Source organism: Semicossyphus pulcher, unplaced genomic scaffold (genome assembly GCF_022749685.1).
Source record: "Semicossyphus pulcher isolate SPU_LCO1_2020_fin unplaced genomic scaffold, fSemPul1.0.p SCAF_1, whole genome shotgun sequence".
Taxonomy (NCBI): domain Eukaryota; kingdom Metazoa; phylum Chordata; class Actinopteri; order Labriformes; family Labridae; genus Semicossyphus; species Semicossyphus pulcher.
Window position 1 is genome coordinate 34,367,953 of NW_027211603.1, and position 24,544 is coordinate 34,392,496.

General features: G+C 43.5%; 1 protein-coding gene across 1 annotated transcript; it reads left to right on the top strand.

Moving 5' to 3' along the window:
* Positions 1-15,169: 15,169 nt before the first annotated feature.
* Positions 15,170-16,074, top strand: LOC138606948 (uncharacterized; the record flags this gene model as incomplete). Its single annotated transcript, XM_069679474.1, is given in 2 exon segments — positions 15,170-15,670; positions 15,673-16,074. Coding segments are annotated over 2 exon segments (903 nt in total), but the record flags the coding sequence as incomplete, so codon positions are not given.
* Between the last annotated feature and the right edge of the window lie 8,470 nt (positions 16,075-24,544).

Here is a 24,544-nt window from a genome sequence, read left to right on the forward strand (position 1 = left end):
ATAGATCTGTCCAGGCCGGGACTATAATCATGCATGTGAAATTAGGAGCTGATCGGACAATCTATTTGAGAGTTAGTACTGGCTCTGCCCAGTAGGTGGCGCTAAGAGTATGAGCGAAAAAGTAATATGCCTATGTGTTCAGGGCAGTACGCTCATGACACCTTTGAAATTTGGAGGAGATTGGACAATGTATATGAGAGTTGATACAGGCTCTGCCCAGTAGGTGGCGCTATGACTATGAGTGAAAAATGTATATGTAGATGTGTTCATGGCAGTACCCTCATCAAACCTTTGAAATTTGGTGGAGATTGGACAATGTATATGAGAGTTTATAAAGGCTCTGCCAAGTAGGTGGCGCTATGACTATGAGCGAAAGAATAATATGTACATGTGTTCAGGGCAGTACCCTCATGAAACCTCTGAAATTTGGAGGAGATTGGACAATGTATATGAGAGTTTATTCAGGCTCTGCCCAGTAGGTGGCGCTATGACTATGAGCGAAAGATTAATATGTAGACCTGTTCAGGCCGAGACTATAATCATGCATGCAAATTTTGAAGCTGATATAACATTGTATGTGAGAGGTAGTACTGGCTCTGCCCAGTAGGTGGCGCTATGACTTTGAGTGAAAAATGTATCTGTAGATGTGTTCAGGGCAGTACCCTCATCAAACCTGTGAAATTTGGTGGAGATTGGACAATGTATATGAGAGTTGATACAGGCTGTCACCAGTGGGTGGCGCTATAGGATTGGTAAGGAAAGGAGTGTGTAGATCTGTTCAGGGCGGGACTCTGATCAAGCATGTGAAATTTGGTGCAGACAGGATGAAGTACGGACGAGTTATCGCAGCCTAAATGTTACGGCGAGGCATCATGGTGAAGGTTATATTCGTGGCGCCGCCAGGGTCACGCCCTCTGTTGTAACCTCACCAAGTTTTCTCACAGACCTTAATCAAGATCTTAAGAGTTTCCTGACATGAATTTGAGGTTAATATGTTTTACCACCTTGGAGGAGGGGCTTGTAGAGTAAAACATGTCACTTCCTGTTTCCAGTAGCGGGCTCTAGGCCTGATGGGAAATATTTTCATGTAATGGTGTTGGGGCTGGGATTCTTGTCATACATGTGAAATATGAAGAGGATAGAAGACTGTATGTGAGAGTAACAGTGATTTTCATGTTTTGGCATTTTGCCCAAAAAACATCAGACTTTGACCCCCAGCCAAGGCCACGCCCATTCTCAAAAACTCAAGCTTTTGATAACTTTTAATCTTCAATGTGTTGTCAATAAACTCAGCGACTTTGAAAAGTCTGGGAGGAAGTCCCTAGGAGGAGTTCGTTAAAGTATGACCCCTGGAAATCGCCAAAAACACGTCTTATTTTGAAATTCAAAGCAAAATGGCTGACTTCCTGTTTGGTTTGAGGTATGGGTGCAAGAGGCTTTTTAGTGCGTCTTGGGCTGTTTAATATGCTTACCAAATTTCATATACCTAGGTGAAAGTAACCTCTATGGGGAGGCGTTTTTGAAAATTTCTAGGGGGCGCTATGGAGCCATTTTGCAACAGTCATCTGCGAAATCCACAAAATATCAAATTTTTCACCAGACCTGATGCACAGTCCAAATTTGATGAGTTTTGGGGCATGTTAAAGCCGCCAAATATGCGATTCATTTGGCACCAGAAACAAAGAAAGAATAATAATTAAAGCCGCAAGCGGCGATGAACGGGCCCTCGCACCCGTGGCCACGTTGGGGCGTGTCGCGGCCGCGGGGTGTGCTGCAGACACGGGGTGCAGCTCAGAAGCGGGGTGTGCATGAAGCACAGGATGTGTTGTAGCCACAGGCTGTCCACCAGTAGGGGCTTGGTCAGCATCACCCAAAATTCCTATGGAGATCTGTTCAGGCCGAGACTATAATCATGCATGTGAAATTTGAAGCTGATATAACATTGTATGTGACAGGTAGTACTGACTCTTGCCAGTAGGTGGCGCTATGAGTATGAGCGAAAAATGATTATGTAGACCTGTGCAGGCCGAGACTGTTATCATGCATGTGAAATTAGGAGCTGATCGGACAATCTATGTGAGAGTTAGTACTGGCACTGCCCAGTAGGTGGCGCTATGACTATGAGCGAAAGATTAATATGTAGATCTGTTCAGGGCGGTACCCTCATGAAACCTGTTAAATTTGGAGCTGATCGGACAATGTATGTGACAGTTATTACTGGCTCTGCCCAGTAGGTGGCGCTATGACTATGAGTGAAAAATGTAGATGTAGATGTGTTCAGGGCAGTACCCTCATCAAACTTGTGAAATTTGGTGGAGATTGGACAATGTATATGACAGTTTATACAGACTCTGCCCAGTAGGTGGCGCTATGACTATGAGTGAGAAATGTATATGTAGATGTGTTCAGGGCAGTACCCTCATCAAACTTGTGAAATTTGGTGGAGATTGGACAATGTATATGAGAGTTGATACAGGCTGTCACCAGTGGGTGGCGCTATAGGATTGGTAAGGAAAGGAGTGTGTAGATCTGTTCAGGGCGGGACTCTGATCAAGCATGTGAAATTTGGTGCAGACAGGAGGAAGTACAGGCGAGTTATCGCAGCCTAAATGTCATGGCGAGGCATCATGGCGAAGGTTATATTCGTGGCGCCGCCAGGGTCACGCCCTCTGTTGTAACCTCACCAACTTTTGTCACAGACCTTAATCAAGGTCTTAAGAGTTTCCTGACATGAATTTGAGGTTAATATGTTTTACCACCTTGGAGGAGGGGCTTGTAGAGTAAAACATGTCACTTCCTGCTTCCAGTAGCGGGCGCTAGGCCTGATGGGAAATATTTTCATGTAATTGTGTTGGGGCTGGGACTCTTGTCATACACGTGAAATATGAAAAAGGCAGAAGACTATATGTGAGAGTTACAGTGATTTTACATTTTTGGCATTTTGCCAAACAAACATCAGACTTTGACCCCCCGCTAAGGCCACGCCCATTCTCAAAAACTCAAGCTTTTGATAACTTTTCATCTTCAATGTCTTGTCAATACACTGAGCGACTTTGAAAAGTCTGGGAGGAAGTCCCTAGGAGGAGTTTGTTAAAGTATGACCACTGGAAATCCACAAAAACATGCTTTCTTTTGAAATTCAAAGCAAAATGGCTGACTTCCTGTTGGGTTATGGGCATATGTATATGAGACTTTTTTGTAGGTATGGACATGATACATGTGCCTACCGAATTTCAGGCCCGTAGGTGAAACCTCCTTTAGGGGCTGAATTTTGCTAAAATTCTAGGGGGCGCTATAGAGCCATTTTGCCATTGCCATGTGGGAAACCCACAAAATATCAAATTTTTCGCCAGACCTGATGCACATTCCAAATTTGATGAGTTTTGGGGCATGTTTAAGCCGCCAAATTTGCGATTCATTGCGGATTAAAATAATAAGAAGAAGAAGAAGAAGAATAATTCCTTGCATTCCAATAGGTCCTCGCCACTGCGTGCAGTGCTCGGGCCCTAATAATTCCTTCAATTTCAAGAGGTACTCGCACCGCTTCGGTGCTCGGGCCCTAATAATTCCTTCAATTTCAAGAGGTACTCGCACCGCTTCGGTGCTTGGGCCCTAATAATTCCTTCAATTTCAAGAGGTTCTCGCACCGCCTTCGGTGCTCGGGCCCTAATTAAAGCCGCAAGCGGCGATGAACTGGCCCTCGCACCCGTGGCCACGTTGGGGCGTGTCGCGGTCACGGGGTACGAGCCAGCCTTGGGGCGTGCTGCAGCAGCAGAGTTTGAATGAGCCACAGCATCTGCTGCAGCCAGGGGCTGTGCACCAGTAGGTGGTGCTATCAGCATCACCCAAAATCCTATGGAGATCTGTTCAGGGCAGTACCCTCATGACACCTGTGAAATTTGGAGGAGATTGGACAATGTATATGAGAGTTGATACAGGCTCTGCCCAGTAGGTGGCGCTATGACTATGAGTGAAAAATGTATATATAGATCTGTCCAGGCCGGGACTATAATCATGCATGTGAAATTAGGAGCTGATCGGACAATCTATTTGAGAGTTAGTACTGGCTCTGCCCAGTAGGTGGCGCTAAGAGTATGAGCGAAAAAGTAATATGCCTATGTGTTCAGGGCAGTACGCTCATGACACCTTTGAAATTTGGAGGAGATTGGACAATGTATATGAGAGTTGATACAGGCTCTGCCCAGTAGGTGGCGCTATGACTATGAGTGAAAAATGTATATGTAGATGTGTTCATGGCAGTACCCTCATCAAACCTTTGAAATTTGGTGGAGATTGGACAATGTATATGAGAGTTTATAAAGGCTCTGCCAAGTAGGTGGCGCTATGACTATGAGCGAAAGAATAATATGTACATGTGTTCAGGGCAGTACCCTCATGAAACCTCTGAAATTTGGAGGAGATTGGACAATGTATATGAGAGTTTATTCAGGCTCTGCCCAGTAGGTGGCGCTATGACTATGAGCGAAAGATTAATATGTAGACCTGTTCAGGCCGAGACTATAATCATGCATGCAAATTTTGAAGCTGATATAACATTGTATGTGAGAGGTAGTACTGGCTCTGCCCAGTAGGTGGCGCTATGACTTTGAGTGAAAAATGTATCTGTAGATGTGTTCAGGGCAGTACCCTCATCAAACCTGTGAAATTTGGTGGAGATTGGACAATGTATATGAGAGTTGATACAGGCTGTCACCAGTGGGTGGCGCTATAGGATTGGTAAGGAAAGGAGTGTGTAGATCTGTTCAGGGCGGGACTCTGATCAAGCATGTGAAATTTGGTGCAGACAGGATGAAGTACGGACGAGTTATCGCAGCCTAAATGTTACGGCGAGGCATCATGGTGAAGGTTATATTCGTGGCGCCGCCAGGGTCACGCCCTCTGTTGTAACCTCACCAAGTTTTCTCACAGACCTTAATCAAGATCTTAAGAGTTTCCTGACATGAATTTGAGGTTAATATGTTTTACCACCTTGGAGGAGGGGCTTGTAGAGTAAAACATGTCACTTCCTGTTTCCAGTAGCGGGCTCTAGGCCTGATGGGAAATATTTTCATGTAATGGTGTTGGGGCTGGGATTCTTGTCATACATGTGAAATATGAAGAGGATAGAAGACTGTATGTGAGAGTAACAGTGATTTTCATGTTTTGGCATTTTGCCCAAAAAACATCAGACTTTGACCCCCAGCCAAGGCCACGCCCATTCTCAAAAACTCAAGCTTTTGATAACTTTTAATCTTCAATGTGTTGTCAATAAACTCAGCGACTTTGAAAAGTCTGGGAGGAAGTCCCTAGGAGGAGTTCGTTAAAGTATGACCCCTGGAAATCGCCAAAAACACGTCTTATTTTGAAATTCAAAGCAAAATGGCTGACTTCCTGTTTGGTTTGAGGTATGGGTGCAAGAGGCTTTTTAGTGCGTCTTGGGCTGTTTAATATGCTTACCAAATTTCATATACCTAGGTGAAAGTAACCTCTATGGGGAGGCGTTTTTGAAAATTTCTAGGGGGCGCTATGGAGCCATTTTGCAACAGTCATCTGCGAAATCCACAAAATATCAAATTTTTCACCAGACCTGATGCACAGTCCAAATTTGATGAGTTTTGGGGCATGTTAAAGCCGCCAAATATGCGATTCATTTGGCACCAGAAACAAAGAAAGAATAATAATTAAAGCCGCAAGCGGCGATGAACGGGCCCTCGCACCCGTGGCCACGTTGGGGCGTGTCGCGGCCGCGGGGTGTGCTGCAGACACGGGGTGCAGCTCAGAAGCGGGGTGTGCATGAAGCACAGGATGTGTTGTAGCCACAGGCTGTCCACCAGTAGGGGCTTGGTCAGCATCACCCAAAATTCCTATGGAGATCTGTTCAGGCCGAGACTATAATCATGCATGTGAAATTTGAAGCTGATATAACATTGTATGTGACAGGTAGTACTGACTCTTGCCAGTAGGTGGCGCTATGAGTATGAGCGAAAAATGATTATGTAGACCTGTGCAGGCCGAGACTGTTATCATGCATGTGAAATTAGGAGCTGATCGGACAATCTATGTGAGAGTTAGTACTGGCACTGCCCAGTAGGTGGCGCTATGACTATGAGCGAAAGATTAATATGTAGATCTGTTCAGGGCGGTACCCTCATGAAACCTGTTAAATTTGGAGCTGATCGGACAATGTATGTGACAGTTATTACTGGCTCTGCCCAGTAGGTGGCGCTATGACTATGAGTGAAAAATGTAGATGTAGATGTGTTCAGGGCAGTACCCTCATCAAACTTGTGAAATTTGGTGGAGATTGGACAATGTATATGACAGTTTATACAGACTCTGCCCAGTAGGTGGCGCTATGACTATGAGTGAGAAATGTATATGTAGATGTGTTCAGGGCAGTACCCTCATCAAACTTGTGAAATTTGGTGGAGATTGGACAATGTATATGAGAGTTGATACAGGCTGTCACCAGTGGGTGGCGCTATAGGATTGGTAAGGAAAGGAGTGTGTAGATCTGTTCAGGGCGGGACTCTGATCAAGCATGTGAAATTTGGTGCAGACAGGAGGAAGTACAGGCGAGTTATCGCAGCCTAAATGTCATGGCGAGGCATCATGGCGAAGGTTATATTCGTGGCGCCGCCAGGGTCACGCCCTCTGTTGTAACCTCACCAACTTTTGTCACAGACCTTAATCAAGGTCTTAAGAGTTTCCTGACATGAATTTGAGGTTAATATGTTTTACCACCTTGGAGGAGGGGCTTGTAGAGTAAAACATGTCACTTCCTGCTTCCAGTAGCGGGCGCTAGGCCTGATGGGAAATATTTTCATGTAATTGTGTTGGGGCTGGGACTCTTGTCATACACGTGAAATATGAAAAAGGCAGAAGACTATATGTGAGAGTTACAGTGATTTTACATTTTTGGCATTTTGCCAAACAAACATCAGACTTTGACCCCCCGCTAAGGCCACGCCCATTCTCAAAAACTCAAGCTTTTGATAACTTTTCATCTTCAATGTCTTGTCAATACACTGAGCGACTTTGAAAAGTCTGGGAGGAAGTCCCTAGGAGGAGTTTGTTAAAGTATGACCACTGGAAATCCACAAAAACATGCTTTCTTTTGAAATTCAAAGCAAAATGGCTGACTTCCTGTTGGGTTATGGGCATATGTATATGAGACTTTTTTGTAGGTATGGACATGATACATGTGCCTACCGAATTTCAGGCCCGTAGGTGAAACCTCCTTTAGGGGCTGAATTTTGCTAAAATTCTAGGGGGCGCTATAGAGCCATTTTGCCATTGCCATGTGGGAAACCCACAAAATATCAAATTTTTCGCCAGACCTGATGCACATTCCAAATTTGATGAGTTTTGGGGCATGTTTAAGCCGCCAAATTTGCGATTCATTGCGGATTAAAATAATAAGAAGAAGAAGAAGAAGAATAATTCCTTGCATTCCAATAGGTCCTCGCCACTGCGTGCAGTGCTCGGGCCCTAATAATTCCTTCAATTTCAAGAGGTACTCGCACCGCTTCGGTGCTCGGGCCCTAATAATTCCTTCAATTTCAAGAGGTACTCGCACCGCTTCGGTGCTTGGGCCCTAATAATTCCTTCAATTTCAAGAGGTTCTCGCACCGCCTTCGGTGCTCGGGCCCTAATTAAAGCCGCAAGCGGCGATGAACTGGCCCTCGCACCCGTGGCCACGTTGGGGCGTGTCGCGGTCACGGGGTACGAGCCAGCCTTGGGGCGTGCTGCAGCAGCAGAGTTTGAATGAGCCACAGCATCTGCTGCAGCCAGGGGCTGTGCACCAGTAGGTGGTGCTATCAGCATCACCCAAAATCCTATGGAGATCTGTTCAGGGCAGTACCCTCATGACACCTGTGAAATTTGGAGGAGATTGGACAATGTATATGAGAGTTGATACAGGCTCTGCCCAGTAGGTGGCGCTATGACTATGAGTGAAAAATGTATATATAGATCTGTCCAGGCCGGGACTATAATCATGCATGTGAAATTAGGAGCTGATCGGACAATCTATTTGAGAGTTAGTACTGGCTCTGCCCAGTAGGTGGCGCTAAGAGTATGAGCGAAAAAGTAATATGCCTATGTGTTCAGGGCAGTACGCTCATGACACCTTTGAAATTTGGAGGAGATTGGACAATGTATATGAGAGTTGATACAGGCTCTGCCCAGTAGGTGGCGCTATGACTATGAGTGAAAAATGTATATGTAGATGTGTTCATGGCAGTACCCTCATCAAACCTTTGAAATTTGGTGGAGATTGGACAATGTATATGAGAGTTTATAAAGGCTCTGCCAAGTAGGTGGCGCTATGACTATGAGCGAAAGAATAATATGTACATGTGTTCAGGGCAGTACCCTCATGAAACCTCTGAAATTTGGAGGAGATTGGACAATGTATATGAGAGTTTATTCAGGCTCTGCCCAGTAGGTGGCGCTATGACTATGAGCGAAAGATTAATATGTAGACCTGTTCAGGCCGAGACTATAATCATGCATGCAAATTTTGAAGCTGATATAACATTGTATGTGAGAGGTAGTACTGGCTCTGCCCAGTAGGTGGCGCTATGACTTTGAGTGAAAAATGTATCTGTAGATGTGTTCAGGGCAGTACCCTCATCAAACCTGTGAAATTTGGTGGAGATTGGACAATGTATATGAGAGTTGATACAGGCTGTCACCAGTGGGTGGCGCTATAGGATTGGTAAGGAATGGAGTGTGTAGATCTGTTCAGGGCGGGACTCTGATCAAGCATGTGAAATTTGGTGCAGACAGGATGAAGTACGGACGAGTTATCAATGCCTAAATGTTATGGCGAGGCATCATGGCGAAGGTTATATTCGTGGCGCCGCCAGGGTCACGCCCTCTGTTGTAACCTCACCAAGTTTTCTCACAGACCTTAATCAAGATCTTAAGAGTTTCCTGACATGAATTTGAGGTTAATATGTTTTACCATCTTGGAGGAGGGGCTTGTAGAGTAAAACATGTCACTTCCTGTTTCCAGTAGCGGGCGCTAGACCTGATGGGAAATATTTTCATGTAATTGTGTTGGGGCTGGGATTCTTGTCTGACATGTGAAATATGAAGAGGATAGAAGACTGTATGTGAGAGTAACAGTGATTTTCATTTTTTGGCATTTTGCCCAAAAAACATCAGACTTTGACCCCCAGCCAAGGCCACGCCCATTCTCAAAAACTCAAGCTTTTGATAACTTTTAATCTTCAATGTGTTGTCAATAAACTGAGCGACTTTGAAAAGTCTGGGAGGAAGTACCTAGGAGGAGTTCGTTAAAGTATGACCCCTGGAAATCGCCAAAAACACGTCTTATTTTGAAATTCAAAGCAAAATGGCTGACTTCCTGTTTGGTTTGAGGTATGGGTGCAAGAGGCTTTTTAGTGCGTCTTGGGCTGTTCAATATGCTTACCAAATTTCATACACCTAGGTGAAAGTAACCTCTATGGGGAGGCGTTTTTGAAAATTTCTAGGGGGCGCTATGGAGCCATTTTGCAACAGTCATCTGCGAAACCCACAAAATATCAAATTTTTCGCCAGACCTGATGCACAGTCCAAATTTGATGAGTTTTGGGGCATGTTAAAGCCGCCAAATATGCGATTCATTTGGCACCAGAAACAAACAAACAAAGAAAGAATAATAATAATTCCTTCAATTTCAAGAGGTACTCGCACCGCTTCGGTGCTTGGGCCCTAATAATAATTCCTTGCATTCCAAGAGGTCCTCGCCACTGCGTGCAGTGCTCGGGCCCTAATAATTCCTTGCATTCCAATAGGTCCTCGCCACTGCGTGCAGTGCTCGGGCCCTAATAATAATTCCTTGCATTCCAAGAGGTCCTCGCCACTGCGTGCAGTGCTCGGGCCCTAATAATTCCTTGCATTCCAATAGGTCCTCGCCACTGCGTGCAGTGCTCTGGCCCTAATTAAAGCCGCAAGCGGCGATGAACGGGCCCTCGCACCCGTGGCCACGTTGGGGCTTGTCGCGGCCGCGAGGTGTGCTGCAGACACGGGGTGCACCTCAGAAGCGGGGTGTGCATGAAGCACAGGATGTGCTGTAGCCACAGGCTGTCCACCAGTAGGGGCTTGGTCAGCATCACCCAAAATTCCTATGGAGATCTGTTCAGGCCGAGACTATAATCATGCATGTGAAATTTGAAGCTGATATAACATTGTATGTGACAGGTAGTACTGACTCTTGCCAGTAGGTGGCGCTATGAGTATGAGCGAAAAATGATTATGTAGACCTGTGCAGGCCGAGACTGTTATCATGCATGTGAAATCAGGAGCTGATCGGACAATGTATGTCAGAGTTAGTACTGGCTCTTACCAGTAGGTGGCGCTATGACTATGAGCGAGAAATGATTATGTAGAACTGTTCAGTCCGACACTGTAATCATACATAGGAAATTTCAAGCTGATTGAACAATGTATATGACAGTTTATACAGGCTCTGCCCAGTAGGTGGCGCTATGACTATGAGTGAGAAATGTATATGTAGATGTGTTCAGGGCGGTACCCTCATGAAACCTGTTAAATTTGGTGGAGATTGGACAATGTATATGAGAGTTGATACAGGCTGTCACCAGTGGGTGGCGCTATAGGATTGGTAAGGAAAGGAGTGTGTAGATCTGTTCAGGGCGCGACTCTGATCAAGCATGTGAAATTTGGTGCAGACAGGATGAAGTACGGACGAGTTATCGCAGCCTAAATGTTATGGCGAGGCATCATGGCGAAGGTTATATTCGTGGCGCCGCCAGGGTCACGCCCTCTGTTGTAACCTCACCAAGTTTTCTCACAGACCTTAATCAAGGTCTTAAGAGTTTCCTGACATGAATTTGAGGTTAACATGTTTTACCACCTTGGAGGAGGGGCTTGTAGAGTAAAACATGTCACTTCCTGTTTCCAGTAGCGGGCGCTAGGCCTGATGGGAAATATTGTCCTGTAATTGTGTTGGGGCTGGGACTCTTGTCATACATGTGAAATATGAAGAGGATAGAAGACTGTATGTGAGAGTAACAGTGATTTTCATATTTTGGCATTTTGCCCAAAAAACATCAGACTTTGACCCCCAGCCAAGGCCACGCCCATTCTCAAAAACTCAAGCTTTTGATAACTTTTAATCTTCAATGTGTTGTCAATAAACTCAGCGACTTTGAAAAGTCTGGGAGGAAGTCCCTAGGAGGAGTTCGTTAAAGTATGACCCCTGGAAATCGCCAAAAACACGTCTTATTTTGAAATTCAAAGCAAAATGGCTGACTTCCTGTTTGGTTTGAGGTATGGGTGCAAGAGGCTTTTTAGTGCGTCTTGGGCTGTTCAATATGCTTACCAAATTTCATACACCTAGGTGAAAGTAACCTCTATGGGGAGGCGTTTTTGAAAATTTCTAGGGGGCGCTATGGAGCCATTTTGCAACAGTCATCTGCGAAACCCACAAAATATCAAATTTTTCACCAGACCTGATGCACAGTCCAAATTTGATGAGTTTTGGGGCATGTTAAAGCCGCCAAATATGCGATTCATTTGGCACCAGAAACAAACAAACAAAGAAAGAATAATAATTCCTTCAATTTCAAGAGGTACTCGCACCGCCTTCGGTGCTCGGGCCCTAATAATAATTCCTTGCATTCCAAGAGGTCCTCGCCACTGCGTGCAGTGCTCGGGCCCTAATAATTCCTTGCATTCCAAGAGGTCCTCGCCACTGCGTGCAGTGCTCGGGCCCTAATAATTCCTTGCATTCCAATAGGTCCTCGCCACTGCGTGCAGTGCTTGGGCCCTAATAATAATTCCTTGCATTCCAAGAGGTCCTCGCCACTGCGTGCAGTGCTCGGGCCCTAATAATTCCTTGCATTCTAAGAGGTCCTCGCCACTGCGTGCAGTGCTCGGGCCCTAATAATAATTCCTTCAATTTCAAGAGGTACTCGCACCGCCTTCGGTGCTCGGGCCCTAATAATTCCTTGCATTCCAAGAGGTCCTCGCCACTGCGTGCAGTGCTCGGGCCCTAATAATTCCTTCAATTTCAAGAGGTCCTCGCACCGCCTTCGGTGCTCGGGCCCTAATAATAATTCCTTGCATTCCAAGAGGTCCTCGCCACTGCATGCAGTGCTCGGGCCCTAATAATTCCTTCAATTTCAAGAGGTCCTCGCACCGCCTTCGGTGCTCGGGCCCTAATAATCCTTACAGATACAATAGGGTCCTCGCACCCGTTGGTGCTCGGGCCCTAATAATCCCTACAGTTACAATAGGGTCCTCGCACCCGTTGGTGCTCGGGCCCTAATAATCCTTACAGATACAATAGGGTCCTCGCACCCGTTGGTGCTCAGGCCCTAATAATAATCACTACAGTTTCAATAGGGTCCTCGCACCCGTTGGTGCTCGGGCCCTAATAATCCCTACAGTTACAATAGGGTCCTCGCACCTGTTGGTGCTCGAGCCCTAATAACTAATGCTGCAAGCAGCATTGAACGGGCCCTCGCACCAGCAACGCAGACACCGGGGCGTGTCTGCGTTGGGATGGGGCGCAATCGCAGAGGAAGCTGCCGCCACGTTCTCAGGTTTCATACTGCCCATACTGCCATGTATTATAGTTCTGCGATATTAATGCGATTTTAGAAAATAGAGGACATTATATCAGATAAATGCAGCTTGCTTTATGTTCATAAAAAACATTAACAATGACTATTTTTAGTATTTGGGACTTATAAGTCTATTTGCTGATATTAAAACAAAAACCCTCCTACTTTTATCAGTTGTGTTTCTGACTCTGACACATGCATGGTGTGAGCGTATTGCATCAGGTGAGCGTATTGCGTCATTTCCTGTTTTCTCGCTGCTACTGTGTTGTTCTGTGCTGTTTGTAGCTGCTGCTAGAGCTCGAGCTAAATCGATTAATCTGCTGTAATTATCATCACTGTGGTTATTCAGCTGCTGTGTACTTAAACAGACACTAGTTTTCATCAAGCACTCTCGTTGTTGCATTAGCGTCATATCTGCTCTGGTTATTGGCAGCTCCATAGTCAGAAACGTGAAGTTAGCGAAGCCAGCGGCCATAGTGAAATGTATTCCTGGGGCCAGAGCGGGTGACATCGAGTCAAATTTAAAACTGCTGACAAAGGATAATCGTAAATTTGATAAGATTGTAATTCATGTCGGCGTTAATGACTCCCGGTTACGTCAATCGGAAGTCACTAAAATTAATGTTGAGTCGGTGTGTGCATTTGCAAAGACGATGTCGGACTCCGTAGTTTTCTCTGGACCCCTTCCCAATCTGACGAGTGATGACATGTATAGCTGCATGTCATCATTCAACCGCTGGCTGTCGAGGTGGTGCCCAGCAAACGATGTGGGCTTCATAGATAACTGGCAGACATTCTGGGGAAAGCCTGGTCTTATCGGAAGAGACGGCATTCATCCCACTTTGGATGGTGCAGCTCTTTTGTCTCGTAATATGGCTAAGTTTGTTAGTCGTAAAACCTGACAAACCAGAGTTGAGACCAGGAGGCAGAGCTGTAGTCATACACACTCCTCTGAGCTTCCCTGTGAGCAGTTTCCCAGCCACAATGTTAATGTTATAGAGACTGTGTCTGCCCCCCAACCCAGGCCTTTTATTACAGTTAATTCAAATTCAAATAAAAAAGGAGTAAATCAAAAATATTTAATAAAAATTAAAACAACAACCAAAGTTATGCCAAAAAATATGAGAATTAAATGTGGTCTGTTAAATATCAGATCTTTGTCATCTAAAGCTCTATTAGTGAACGATCTGATATAAGATTATCATATTGATTTACTCTCTTTAACTGAGACTTGGCTGTGTCAGGAAGAATATGTCAGCTTAAATGAATCCACTCCTCCCGGTCATCTTAATACTCATATTCCTCGAGACACTGGTCGAGGTGGTGGAGTGGCAGCTATCTTCAGTTCTAGTCTTCTAATCAACCCTAGACCAAAACTTAGTTTCAGCTCTTTTGAAAGCCTTGTTCCGAGTTTTTCACACCCAGCTTGGAAAACTTTACAGCCTGTTTTATTTGTGATAGTATACCTGTGATAGATTATTAAACGACAGAGGCTAGCTCCATGGTATGACTCAGAAACTCGTAACTTGAAGCAAATGTCGCGTAAATTTGAAAGAATGTGGCGATCCACCAAAACAGAAGAGTCTCGTTTGCTCTGGCAAAATAGTCTTAATAAATACAGGAAAGCCCTACGGCATGCTCGAGGTGTCTACTACTCCTCCCTCATAGAAGAAAATAAAAACAATCCAAGGTACCTTTTCAGCACTGTAGCCAGGCTGACAGAGAGTCACAGCTCCACTGAGCCAAGTATTCCTATAGGCCTCAGCAGTGATGATTTCATGAGCTTCTTTAATGACAAAATCCTAAAGATAAGAGACAAAATTTGTAACCTCCTGCCGTTAACTGGTGCAGATGTATCTTTGGAAACTGCTCAAAAACCTGATGTTTACCTTGACTGTTTTTCTCCAATTGACCTTCCTGAGCTCAATTCTCTGATATCTTCGTCTAAACCATCAACCTGTCTTTTAGACCCGATTCCAACCAAGCTGCTTAAGGAAGTCTTTCCCTCAATTAGCACTTCTTTACTAGATATGATCAATATGTCTTTATCGACAGGCTATGTACCCCAGTCTTTTAAACTAGCTGTAATTAAGCCACTTCTTAAAAAGCCTACCATAGATTCAGGCACCTTAGCTAACTATAGACCTATATCTAACCTTCCTTTTATCTCAAAAATCCTTGAGAAAGCAGTCTCTAATCAATTATGTGACTTTCTTCATAACAACAGTTTATTTGAGGACTTTCAGTCAGGATTTAGAGTCCACCATAGCACTGAGACAGCCCTTGTGCGAGTTTCAAATGATCTACTTACTGCTTCAGACAGAGGACTTCTCTCTGTACTCGTCCTGCTAGATCTTAGTGCCGCTTTTGACACGATAGACCATCACATCCTGTTACAGAGATTAGAACATTTAATTGGCATTACAGGATCTGCACTAAGTTGGTTTTAATCTTATCTATCAGATCGATCTCAGTTTGTTAATGTTCATGATGTGTCCTCTATGCAAACCAAAGTTAGTCATGGAGTTCCACAAGGTTCTGTGCTCGGACCGATTCTTTTTACCTTATATATGCTTCCTCTGGGTAATATCATGAGGAAACACTCCATTAATTTTCATTGTTATGCAGATGATACTCAATTATACTTATCTATGAAGCCAGATGAAACCAATCAGCTATCTAAACTAGAAGCATGCCTTAAGGACATAAAGATCTGGATGACTAGAAACTTTCTGCTACTTAATTCAGACAAAACTGAAGTTATTGTGCTCGGCCCAAAACACCTTAGAGACTCTTTCTCTAATGATATAGCTGCCTTAGATGGCATCAGCCTGGCATCCAGCACTACTGTTAGGAATCTGGGAGTTCTATTTGATCAGGATATGTCCTTCATCTCCCACATAAAACAAATATCAAGGACAGCCTTCTTTCATCTTCGCAACATAGCAAAAATCAGACACATCTTGTCTCAAAACGATGCAGAAAAACTAGTCCATGCATTCATTACTTCCAGGTTGGATTATTGTAACTCGTTACTATCAGGCTGCCCTAATAAGTCACTAAAAACTCTGGCTAAAAGCAGCTGGTACAAAATGCTGCAGCACGTGTGCTGACAAGAACTAGGAAGAGAGATCACATCTCTCCTGTATTAGCCTCTCTGCACTGGCTTCCTGTAAAATCTAGAATAGAATTTAAAATCCTTCTTCTTACTTACAAAGCTCTTAATGGTCAGGCACCATCATATCTTAAAGAGCTCATAGTGCCATATTACCCCTCTAGAACATTGCGCTCCCAGGATGCAGGCCTGCTTGTGGTACCTAAAGTCTCTAAGAGTAGTGTTGGAGGTAGAGCCTTCAATTACCAGGCCCCCCTCCTCTGGAACAATCTACCAGTCAAGGTCCGGGAGGCAGACACCCTCTCTTCTTTTAAGAGTAGACTTAAAACTTTCCTCTTTGACAAAGCTTATAGCTAGGGCTGGCTCAGGCTTGGACTAGCCCATAGTTATGCTGCTATAGGTTTAGACTGCCGGGGGGATCTGACACACCAAGCTTCTCTCTCTCTCTGACTCTCTGACCCTCTCTCTCTCTCTCTCTCTCTCTCTCTTTCTCTCTCTCTCTCTCTCTCTCTCTCTGTCATATTAATGCAGCTCATTAACTCTGTATTTTCTGGTCCCATTATCATTACTAACCACATATCTTCCCGGGAGTTCTTGTGCTCCCTTGTCTTGAAGGTTCCTGAGGATCGTTGTTGCAGACCACCTGCTGCTGTGGACCTGCTCGACTGCAACAACTACTAACATCAGCCTTCCCCATAGTATCATTATTGTTGCTGCTAATGCTAATAGTAGACCTGTTGACTTCAACTGTTACAATTACGATTACCTCAGCCTTTATCATTACTCTGCTTCTCTTGCTAATTTATTTATTTATTTAGCCAATCTTCACCCTAGTCTACCACTATTATTGGCATTGTAACCATAAGTATGTGTCTGTTGTTGTTCATGTAACAAGGACATATGTTGTTGTGGTAACAAGAACATATGTTGTTGTTGCTCTCTTTGCCTGTCTCTATCCTGCATCTCCTTCTATCCCATTTTCGGCCCATCCAGTCGAGGCAGATGGCTGTTCAACATGAGTCTGGTTCTGCTCGAGGTTTCTGCCTGTTAAAAGGAAGTTTTTCCTTGCCAATGTGCCGAATTGCTAAGTGCTACTCATGGTGGATTCATGTTGGGCCTCTCTTTAAATAACTTAACAAAGAGTCGGTCTAGACCTGCTCTTTCTGTAAAGTGTCTCGAGATAACCCTGGTTATGATTTGGCGCTATACAAATAAAATTTGATTTGATTTGATTTGATTTATTATTATTCCGCCGCGTTTTTCGGTTCGCTACTCCTTCCACAAATTTCATCCGATTCAAACTGTTTGAACATCATTATGTGCGTCTTATTCTGACTCAGCGCGCTATGACTTTTGGTATTCATATCATTCAAAACTTCTGAGTTATTCCCGTTTTTCCAAAAAAAATTCCCATCTGGAATGAATGGGAAAAATATTCAAACTCTCAAAAATTAACACTAAATTCAACCCTCCATAACTCATTCCTACATTAACTTAGAAATCCCATTCCACTTTTAAAATATTCACACATCTTTCAGCTTTCATCAAGATTATTCAACTTTTTCATAGCCTTCATAATTTCTTCACAGGAACCTTTCAAAGCACCTAAAGTTTTCACAAAACGAGTGAAAAATGCCCAGCATTAGAGTGGGTGATGTCATCGCCAGAGGGGGGATGCTGTGAAAAATCACCTCGGAAATTTCCCAAACAAATTACAACAGCGCACAGAATGTTCCCTCCACATACATAAAAAATACATCAAATCGTAGGTAATCTTGTGCTGCTCGTGATAAATGGCGGCCCAAAGCCAAAAAATGTACGCTTTTGCCCCTCAATGTCACAGAAAGTTGCCCAACTGCCCCATCTGCTCTAATGTTAAACATTTCTGGAGAACTCCAAATGGAAGCCCTTCTTTCTGTCGCCGCCCTGACCACAAGTTTGGCCGTAGAGACATAAAATTCGAATGAAAGCTTCATCAAACCCTCATGATGATCATATTATAATGTTGTGTTGATAGCATTCATGGTCTTGGCACAATGGCAGAAGATTGAGAGGGTGTTTTCGGCTAAAATCTCAGTAAAATCAACTGCTCAGCCAAGGAGTCACACAGCTGCTGCTAATTAACCCACAGCCTCTCCTCAGGAGCCATCACCACGGCAACAGCTAGGGGTCACTTGAGTTCATTTGGAGCTTAGTTGACACATACACACAGGACAGACATTTTGACACTATCTCAAGCATTTCTCAAGGCTGGTCTTCCATTTTAAACTCCTCTATCATCCTCATCACCTCCTCAGTCATCTTACTCACATCCTCAGTCATCTTCTTCACCCCCAGACTGACTCTCATCACCTGTAACCTGACCTTTATTACCTCCTCAGTCATCTTCCTCACCTCCAGACTCATTCATTTATATATTCATTCAACATTAGCAGTTCAGCATTAGCAGTTAAGCATCAGCCCTTCCACAACATATTCCATATCTTTCATACTTATATTCATTCAACATTCAAGTGCAGCATTAGCAGCTTAGCTTCAGTTCTTCAACAACATATTACAGATCATTCAAACTTATATTCATTCAACATTCATGCACAGCATTAGCAGTTTAGCGTAAGCCCTTCAACAACATATTTCACATCATTCATACATTACATTCATTCATCTTTCATGCACAGCATTAGCAGTTTGGCGTAAGCCCTCCAACAACACATTTCACATCATGCATACATTACATTAATTCATCTTTCAAGCACAGCATTAGCAGTTTAGCATTAGCAGTTTAGCATTAGCAGCTTAGCGTCAGCTCTATTAGCAGTGTAGATGCTGTATTCAGCAGACAGCATTCACACCGCAATTTCTTCAGAAATTGCATTTTCTAGTTATTATTTATTATTCGTATTATTCCGCCGCGTTTTTTCCCACCGCTTCTTCTTCCACATTTTTCAACCGATTCAAACCATTCAAACATCAAAACATTCAGCTCATTCAGGACATTGTTGCTATGACTTTGCTCATTCATACCATTCATCGTTTCCGAGTTATTCCCGTTTTTAGGTGAAATTTTGCCCATTCAAATGAATGGTGGAAAGTACAAAAATTCAACATTTTCAACCTTTTTCAACCTTTTTCAATACTTCACAGCTCATTCATACTTTCACTCAGAAAATTCATTATACTTTTAAAATGTTCAGCTTCCATCAGGTCATTTCAGATTTTTCATACCATTCATACTTTTTTCACAGTCACCTTTCAAAGCACATAAAGTTTCAGTGAAATGTTCAAGATCAGAGTGCACGATTTCAAATTCAGAGGGAAGAGGCTGCTGAAAAATAACTTGGACGCCTTCCAAACAAATTGCCACAGCGCCTGCAATGTTCACTTCACATACATAAATAAAGCATCAAAACGTAAGCAATCTTGTGCTGCTTCTGTTAAATGGGTTATGAAAACTGAAAAATGTACGCTTTTGCCAGGAGATGGCCAACTGTCACAGAAACTTGACCAACTGCCCCACCTGCTCTAATGTTAAAGGTTTCTGGAGAACTCCAAATGTGAGCACTTTTGTATTCGCTGCTCTGGCCACATTTTTGGGAGTAGAGACATAAAATTTGCCTGACAGCTACCTCAGACCCTCGTGATGGTCAGATTTAATTTTTGTGTTGATAGCATTTACAGTCTTGGCACAATGGCAGAAGTTTGAGAGGACGTTTTCAGCTGAAATCTCAGTTAAAATCAACTGCCAAACTAAGGAGTGACACAACTGCTACTCATGAACCATCGCCATGGCAACAGCTGAGTTCAGCTGGGGGTCACTTGAGTTCAATTGGAGCTCAGTTGACACACAAACACACACACACACTGTTAGGGACCAGGCAGTAAGGCACAAGACAGCAGGACTTTTGAGAAAACTTTGGGTTTTATTTTACCCAAAAAGAACATTTAAATGTACAAACCAAAATTATAACAACTAGGCCTATAAAAGAGGTCAACTTAATATAACTCTACTTAAGCTGTTAACGTCTGAACATAACAAAATAGACCTTCCATAATGAGATAACCAAGGAACATATATAGGGGTTTGGCCAAACCAACTCAAACACAAGGGGTAAACAAAATGGACACCAAGTGAAACTTAATACAAAGCTATACGATTTCAAATTCAGAGGGAAGAGGCTGCTGAAAAATAACTTGGACGCCTTCCAAACAAATTGCCACAGCGCCTGCAATGTTCACTTCACATACATAAATAAAGCATCAAAACGTAAGTAATCTTGTGCTGCTTCTGTTAAATGGGTTATGAAAACTGAAAAATGTACGCTTTTGCCAGGAGATGGCCAACTGTCACAGAAACTTGACCAACTGCCCCACCTGCTCTAATGTTAAAGGTTTCTGGAGACAGCATTCACACCGCAATTTCCTCAGAAATTGCATTTTCTAGTTCGATTTCAGACTTCATTTTTTGACCCCGATTTTTCACGACAGGGCCGGGGGTGGTTCTCAAATTCAGATTGCAGGTGGAATTTTATTCGATTTCAGACTTCAGTTTTTGACCCCGATTTTTCATGACAGGGCCGGGGTGGTTCTCAAATTCAGATTTCAGGTCGATTTGAGACTTCAGATTTCACGTGGAATTTTATTAGATTTCAGACTTCAGTTTTTAAACCCGAATTTTCACGACAGGGCCTGGGTGGTTCTCAAATTCAGATTTCAGGTGGAATTTCATTCGATTTCAGACTTCAGTTTTTGAGTCCGATTTTTCACGACAAGGCCGAGGTGGTTCTCAAATTCAGATTTCAGGTCGATTTCAGACTTCAGTTTTTAAACCCAATTTTTCACGACAGGACCGGGTGGTTCTCAAATTCAGATTTCAGTTCGAATTTTATTCGATTTCAGACACCAGTTTTTTAACCCGATTTTTCACGACAGGACCGGGTGGTTCTCAAATTTAGATTTCAGTTCGAATTTTATTCGATTTCAGACACCAGTTTTTCAACACGATTTTTCACGACAGGGCCGGGGTGGTTCTCAAATTTAGATTTCATGTCGATTTCAGACTTCAGTTTTTGACCCCGATTTTTCACGACCCGGCTGGGTTGGTTCTCAAATTCAGATTTCGAGTGGAATTTTATTCGATTTCAGACTTCAGTTTTTAAACCCGATTTTTCAAGACAGGGCCGGGTGGTTCTCAAATTCAGATTTCAGGTGGAATTTTATTCAATGTCAGACTTCAGTTTTTTAACACGATTTTTCACGATAGGGCCGGGGTGGTTGTCAAATTCAGATTTCAGGTGGATTTTTATTCGGTTTCAGACTGCAGTTTTTTAACCCGATTATTCAAGACACGGCGGGGGTGGTTGTCAAATTCAGATTTCAGGTCGATTTCAGACTTCAGTTTTTGACCCCGATTTTTCACGACCCAGCCGGGGTGGTTCTTAAATACAGATTTCAGGTCGATTTCAGACTTCAGTTTTTGACCCCGATTTTTCACGACAGGGCCGGTGGTTCTAAATTCAGATTTCATGTCGATTTGAGACTTCAGATTTCACGTGGAATTCTATACGATTTCAGACTTCAGTTTTTAAAACCGATTTTTCAAGACAGGACCGGGTGGTTCTCAAATTCAAATTTCAGTTCGAATTTTATTCGATTTCAGACATCAGTTTTTGACCCCGATTTTTCACGAAAGGGCCGGGGTGGTTCTCAAATTCAGATTTCGGGTGGAATTTTATTCGATTTCAGAGTTCAGTTTTTGACCCCGATTTCTCATGACAGGGCCGGGGTGGTTGTCAAATTCAGATTCCAGGTGGAATTTTATTCGATTTCAGACTTAAGTATTTGACCCCGATTTCTCATGACAGGGCCGGGGTGGTTCTCAAATTCAGATTTCAGGTCGATTTCAGACTTCAGTTTTTGACCCTGATTTTTCACTACCCGGCCGGGGTGATTCTCAAGTTCCGATTTCAGGTGGAATTTTATTCGATTCCTGACTCCTGTTTTTGACCCTGATTTTTCACGACAGGGCCCCAGGGCAGGTTCTCAAATTCAGATTCCAGGTCGATTTCAGACTTCAGTTTTTGACCCTGATTTTTCACGACAGGGCCGGGGTGGTTCTCAAATTCAGATTTCAGGTAGAATTTTATTCGATTCCCGACTTCTGTTTTTGACCCTGATTTTTCACGACAGGGCCCTGGGGCTGGTTCTCAAATTCAGATTCCAGGTCGATCTCAGATTTCAGTTTTTGACCCCGAATTTTTCATGACAGGGCCGTGGTGGTTCTCAAATTCAGATTTCAGGTGGAATTTTATTCGATTTCAGACTTCAGTTTTTGACCCTGATTTTGCACAACAGGGTCGGGGGTGGTTCTCAAATTCAGATTTCAGGTCGATTTCTGACTTCAGTTTTTGACCTGGATTTTTCACGACAGGGCCGGGGTGGTTCTCAAATTCAAATTTCAGGTGGAATTTTATGCGATTTCAGACTTCAGTTTTTGACCCCGATTATTCATGACAGGGCTGGGGTGGTTCTCAAATTCAGATTTCAGGTGGAATTTTATTCGATTCCAGAGTTCTTTTTATGACCCTGATTTTTCACGAAAGTGCCTGGGTGCTTCGATTTCAGACTTCACTTTTTGACCCCGATTGTTCAAGACCGGGCGGGAGTGGTTCTCAAATTCAGATTTCAGTTCTCAAATTCAGATTTCAGGTTGATTTCAGACTTCAGTTTTTGACCCCAATTTCTCACGACAGGGCCGGGGTGGTTGTCAAATTCAAATTTCAGATTTCAGGTGGAATTTTATTCGATGTCAGACTTCACTTTTTTGACGCTGAATTTTTCACGATAGGGCCAGGGTGGTTCTCAAATTCAGATTTCAGTTCTCAAATTCAGATTTCAGGTTGATTTCAGACTTCAGTTTTTGACCCCAATTTCTCACGACAGGGCCGGGGTGGTTGTCAAAGTCAAATTTCAGATTTCAGGTGGAATTTTATTCGATGTCAGACTTCACTTTTTTGTGGCTGAATTTTTCACGACAGGGCCCTGGGGCTGGTTCTCAAATTCAGATTCCAGGTCGATCTCAGATTTCAGTTTTTGACCCCGAATTTTTCATGACAGGGCCGTGGTGGTTCTCAAATTCAAATTTCAGGTGGAATTTTATGCAATTTCAGACTTCAGTTTTTGATCCCGATTATTCATGACAGGGCCGGGGTGGTTCTCAAATTCAGATTTCAGGTCGATTTCAGACTTCAGTTTTTGACCCCGATTTTTCACGACAGGGCAGGGGTTGTTCTCAAATTCAGATTTCAGGTTGATTCCAGACTTCTGTTTTTGACCCTGATTTTGCACGACAGGGTCGGGGGTAGTTCTCAAATTCAGATTTCAGGTTGATTTCAGACTTCAGTTTTTGACCCCGATTTTTCACGACAGGGCCGAGGTGGTTCTCAAATTCAGATTTCAGGTGGAATTTTATACGATTTCAGACTTCAGTTTTTGACCCTGATTTTTCACGACAGGGCCGGGGTGGTTCTCAAATTCAGATTTCAGGTCGATTTCGGACTTCAGTTTTTGACACCGATTTTTCACGACAGGGCCGGGGTGGTTGTCAAATTCAGATTCCAGGTGGAATTTTATTCGATTTCAGACTTTAGTATTTGACCCGATTTCTCATGACTGGGCTGGGGTGGTTGTCAAATTCAGATTTCAGATTTCAGGTGGAATTTTATTAGATTTCAGACTGCAGTTTTTGACCCTGATTTTTCACGACAGGGCCGGGGTGGTCCTCAAATTCAGATTTCAGGTCGATTTCAGACTTCAGTTTTTGACCCTGATTTTTCAGGACAGGGCCGGGGTGGTCCACAAATTCAGATTTCAGGTCGATTTCAGACTTCAGTTTTTGACCCCGATTCTTGACGACAGGGTCGGGTCGGTTGTCAAATTCAGATTTCAGATTTCAGGTGGAATTTTATTCGATTTCAGACTACAGTTTTTGACCCTGGTTTTTCACGACAGGGAAAAACCAGGGGTGGTCCTCAAATTCAGATTTCAGGTCGATTTCAGACTTCAGTTTTTGACCCTGATTTTGCACGACAGGGTCGGGGGTAGTTCTCAAATTCAGATTTCAGGTCGATTTCTTACTTCAGTTTTTGACCCCGATTTTTCACGACAGGGCCGAGGTGGTTCTCAAATTCAGATTTCAGGTGGAATTTTATGCGATTTCAGACTTCAGTTTTTGACCCTGATTTTTCACGACAGGGCCGGGGTGGTTCTCAAATTCAGATTTCAGGTCGATTTCGGACTTCAGTTTTTGACCCGATTTCTCATGACTGGGCTGGGGTGATTGTCAAATTCAGATTTCAGATTTCAGGTGGAATTTTATTAGATTTCAGACTACAGTTTTTGACCCTGATTTTTCACGACAGGGCCGGGGTGGTCCTCAAATTCAGATTTCAGGTCGATTTCAGACTTCAGTTTTTGACCCTGATTTTGCACGACAGGGTCGGGGGTAGTTCTCAAATTCAGATTTCAGGTCGATTTCTTACTTCAGTTTTTGACCCCGATTTTTCACGACAGGGCCGAGGTGGTTCTCAAATTCAGATTTCAGGTGGAATTTTATGCGATTTCAGACTTCAGTTTTTGACCCTGATTTTTCACGACAGGGCCGGGGTGGTTCTCAAATTCAGATTTCAGGTCGATTTCGGACTTCAGTTTTTGACCCGATTTCTCATGACTGGGCTGGGGTGATTGTCAAATTCAGATTTCAGATTTCAGGTGGAATTTTATTAGATTTCAGACTACAGTTTTTGACCCTGATTTTTCACGACAGGGCCGG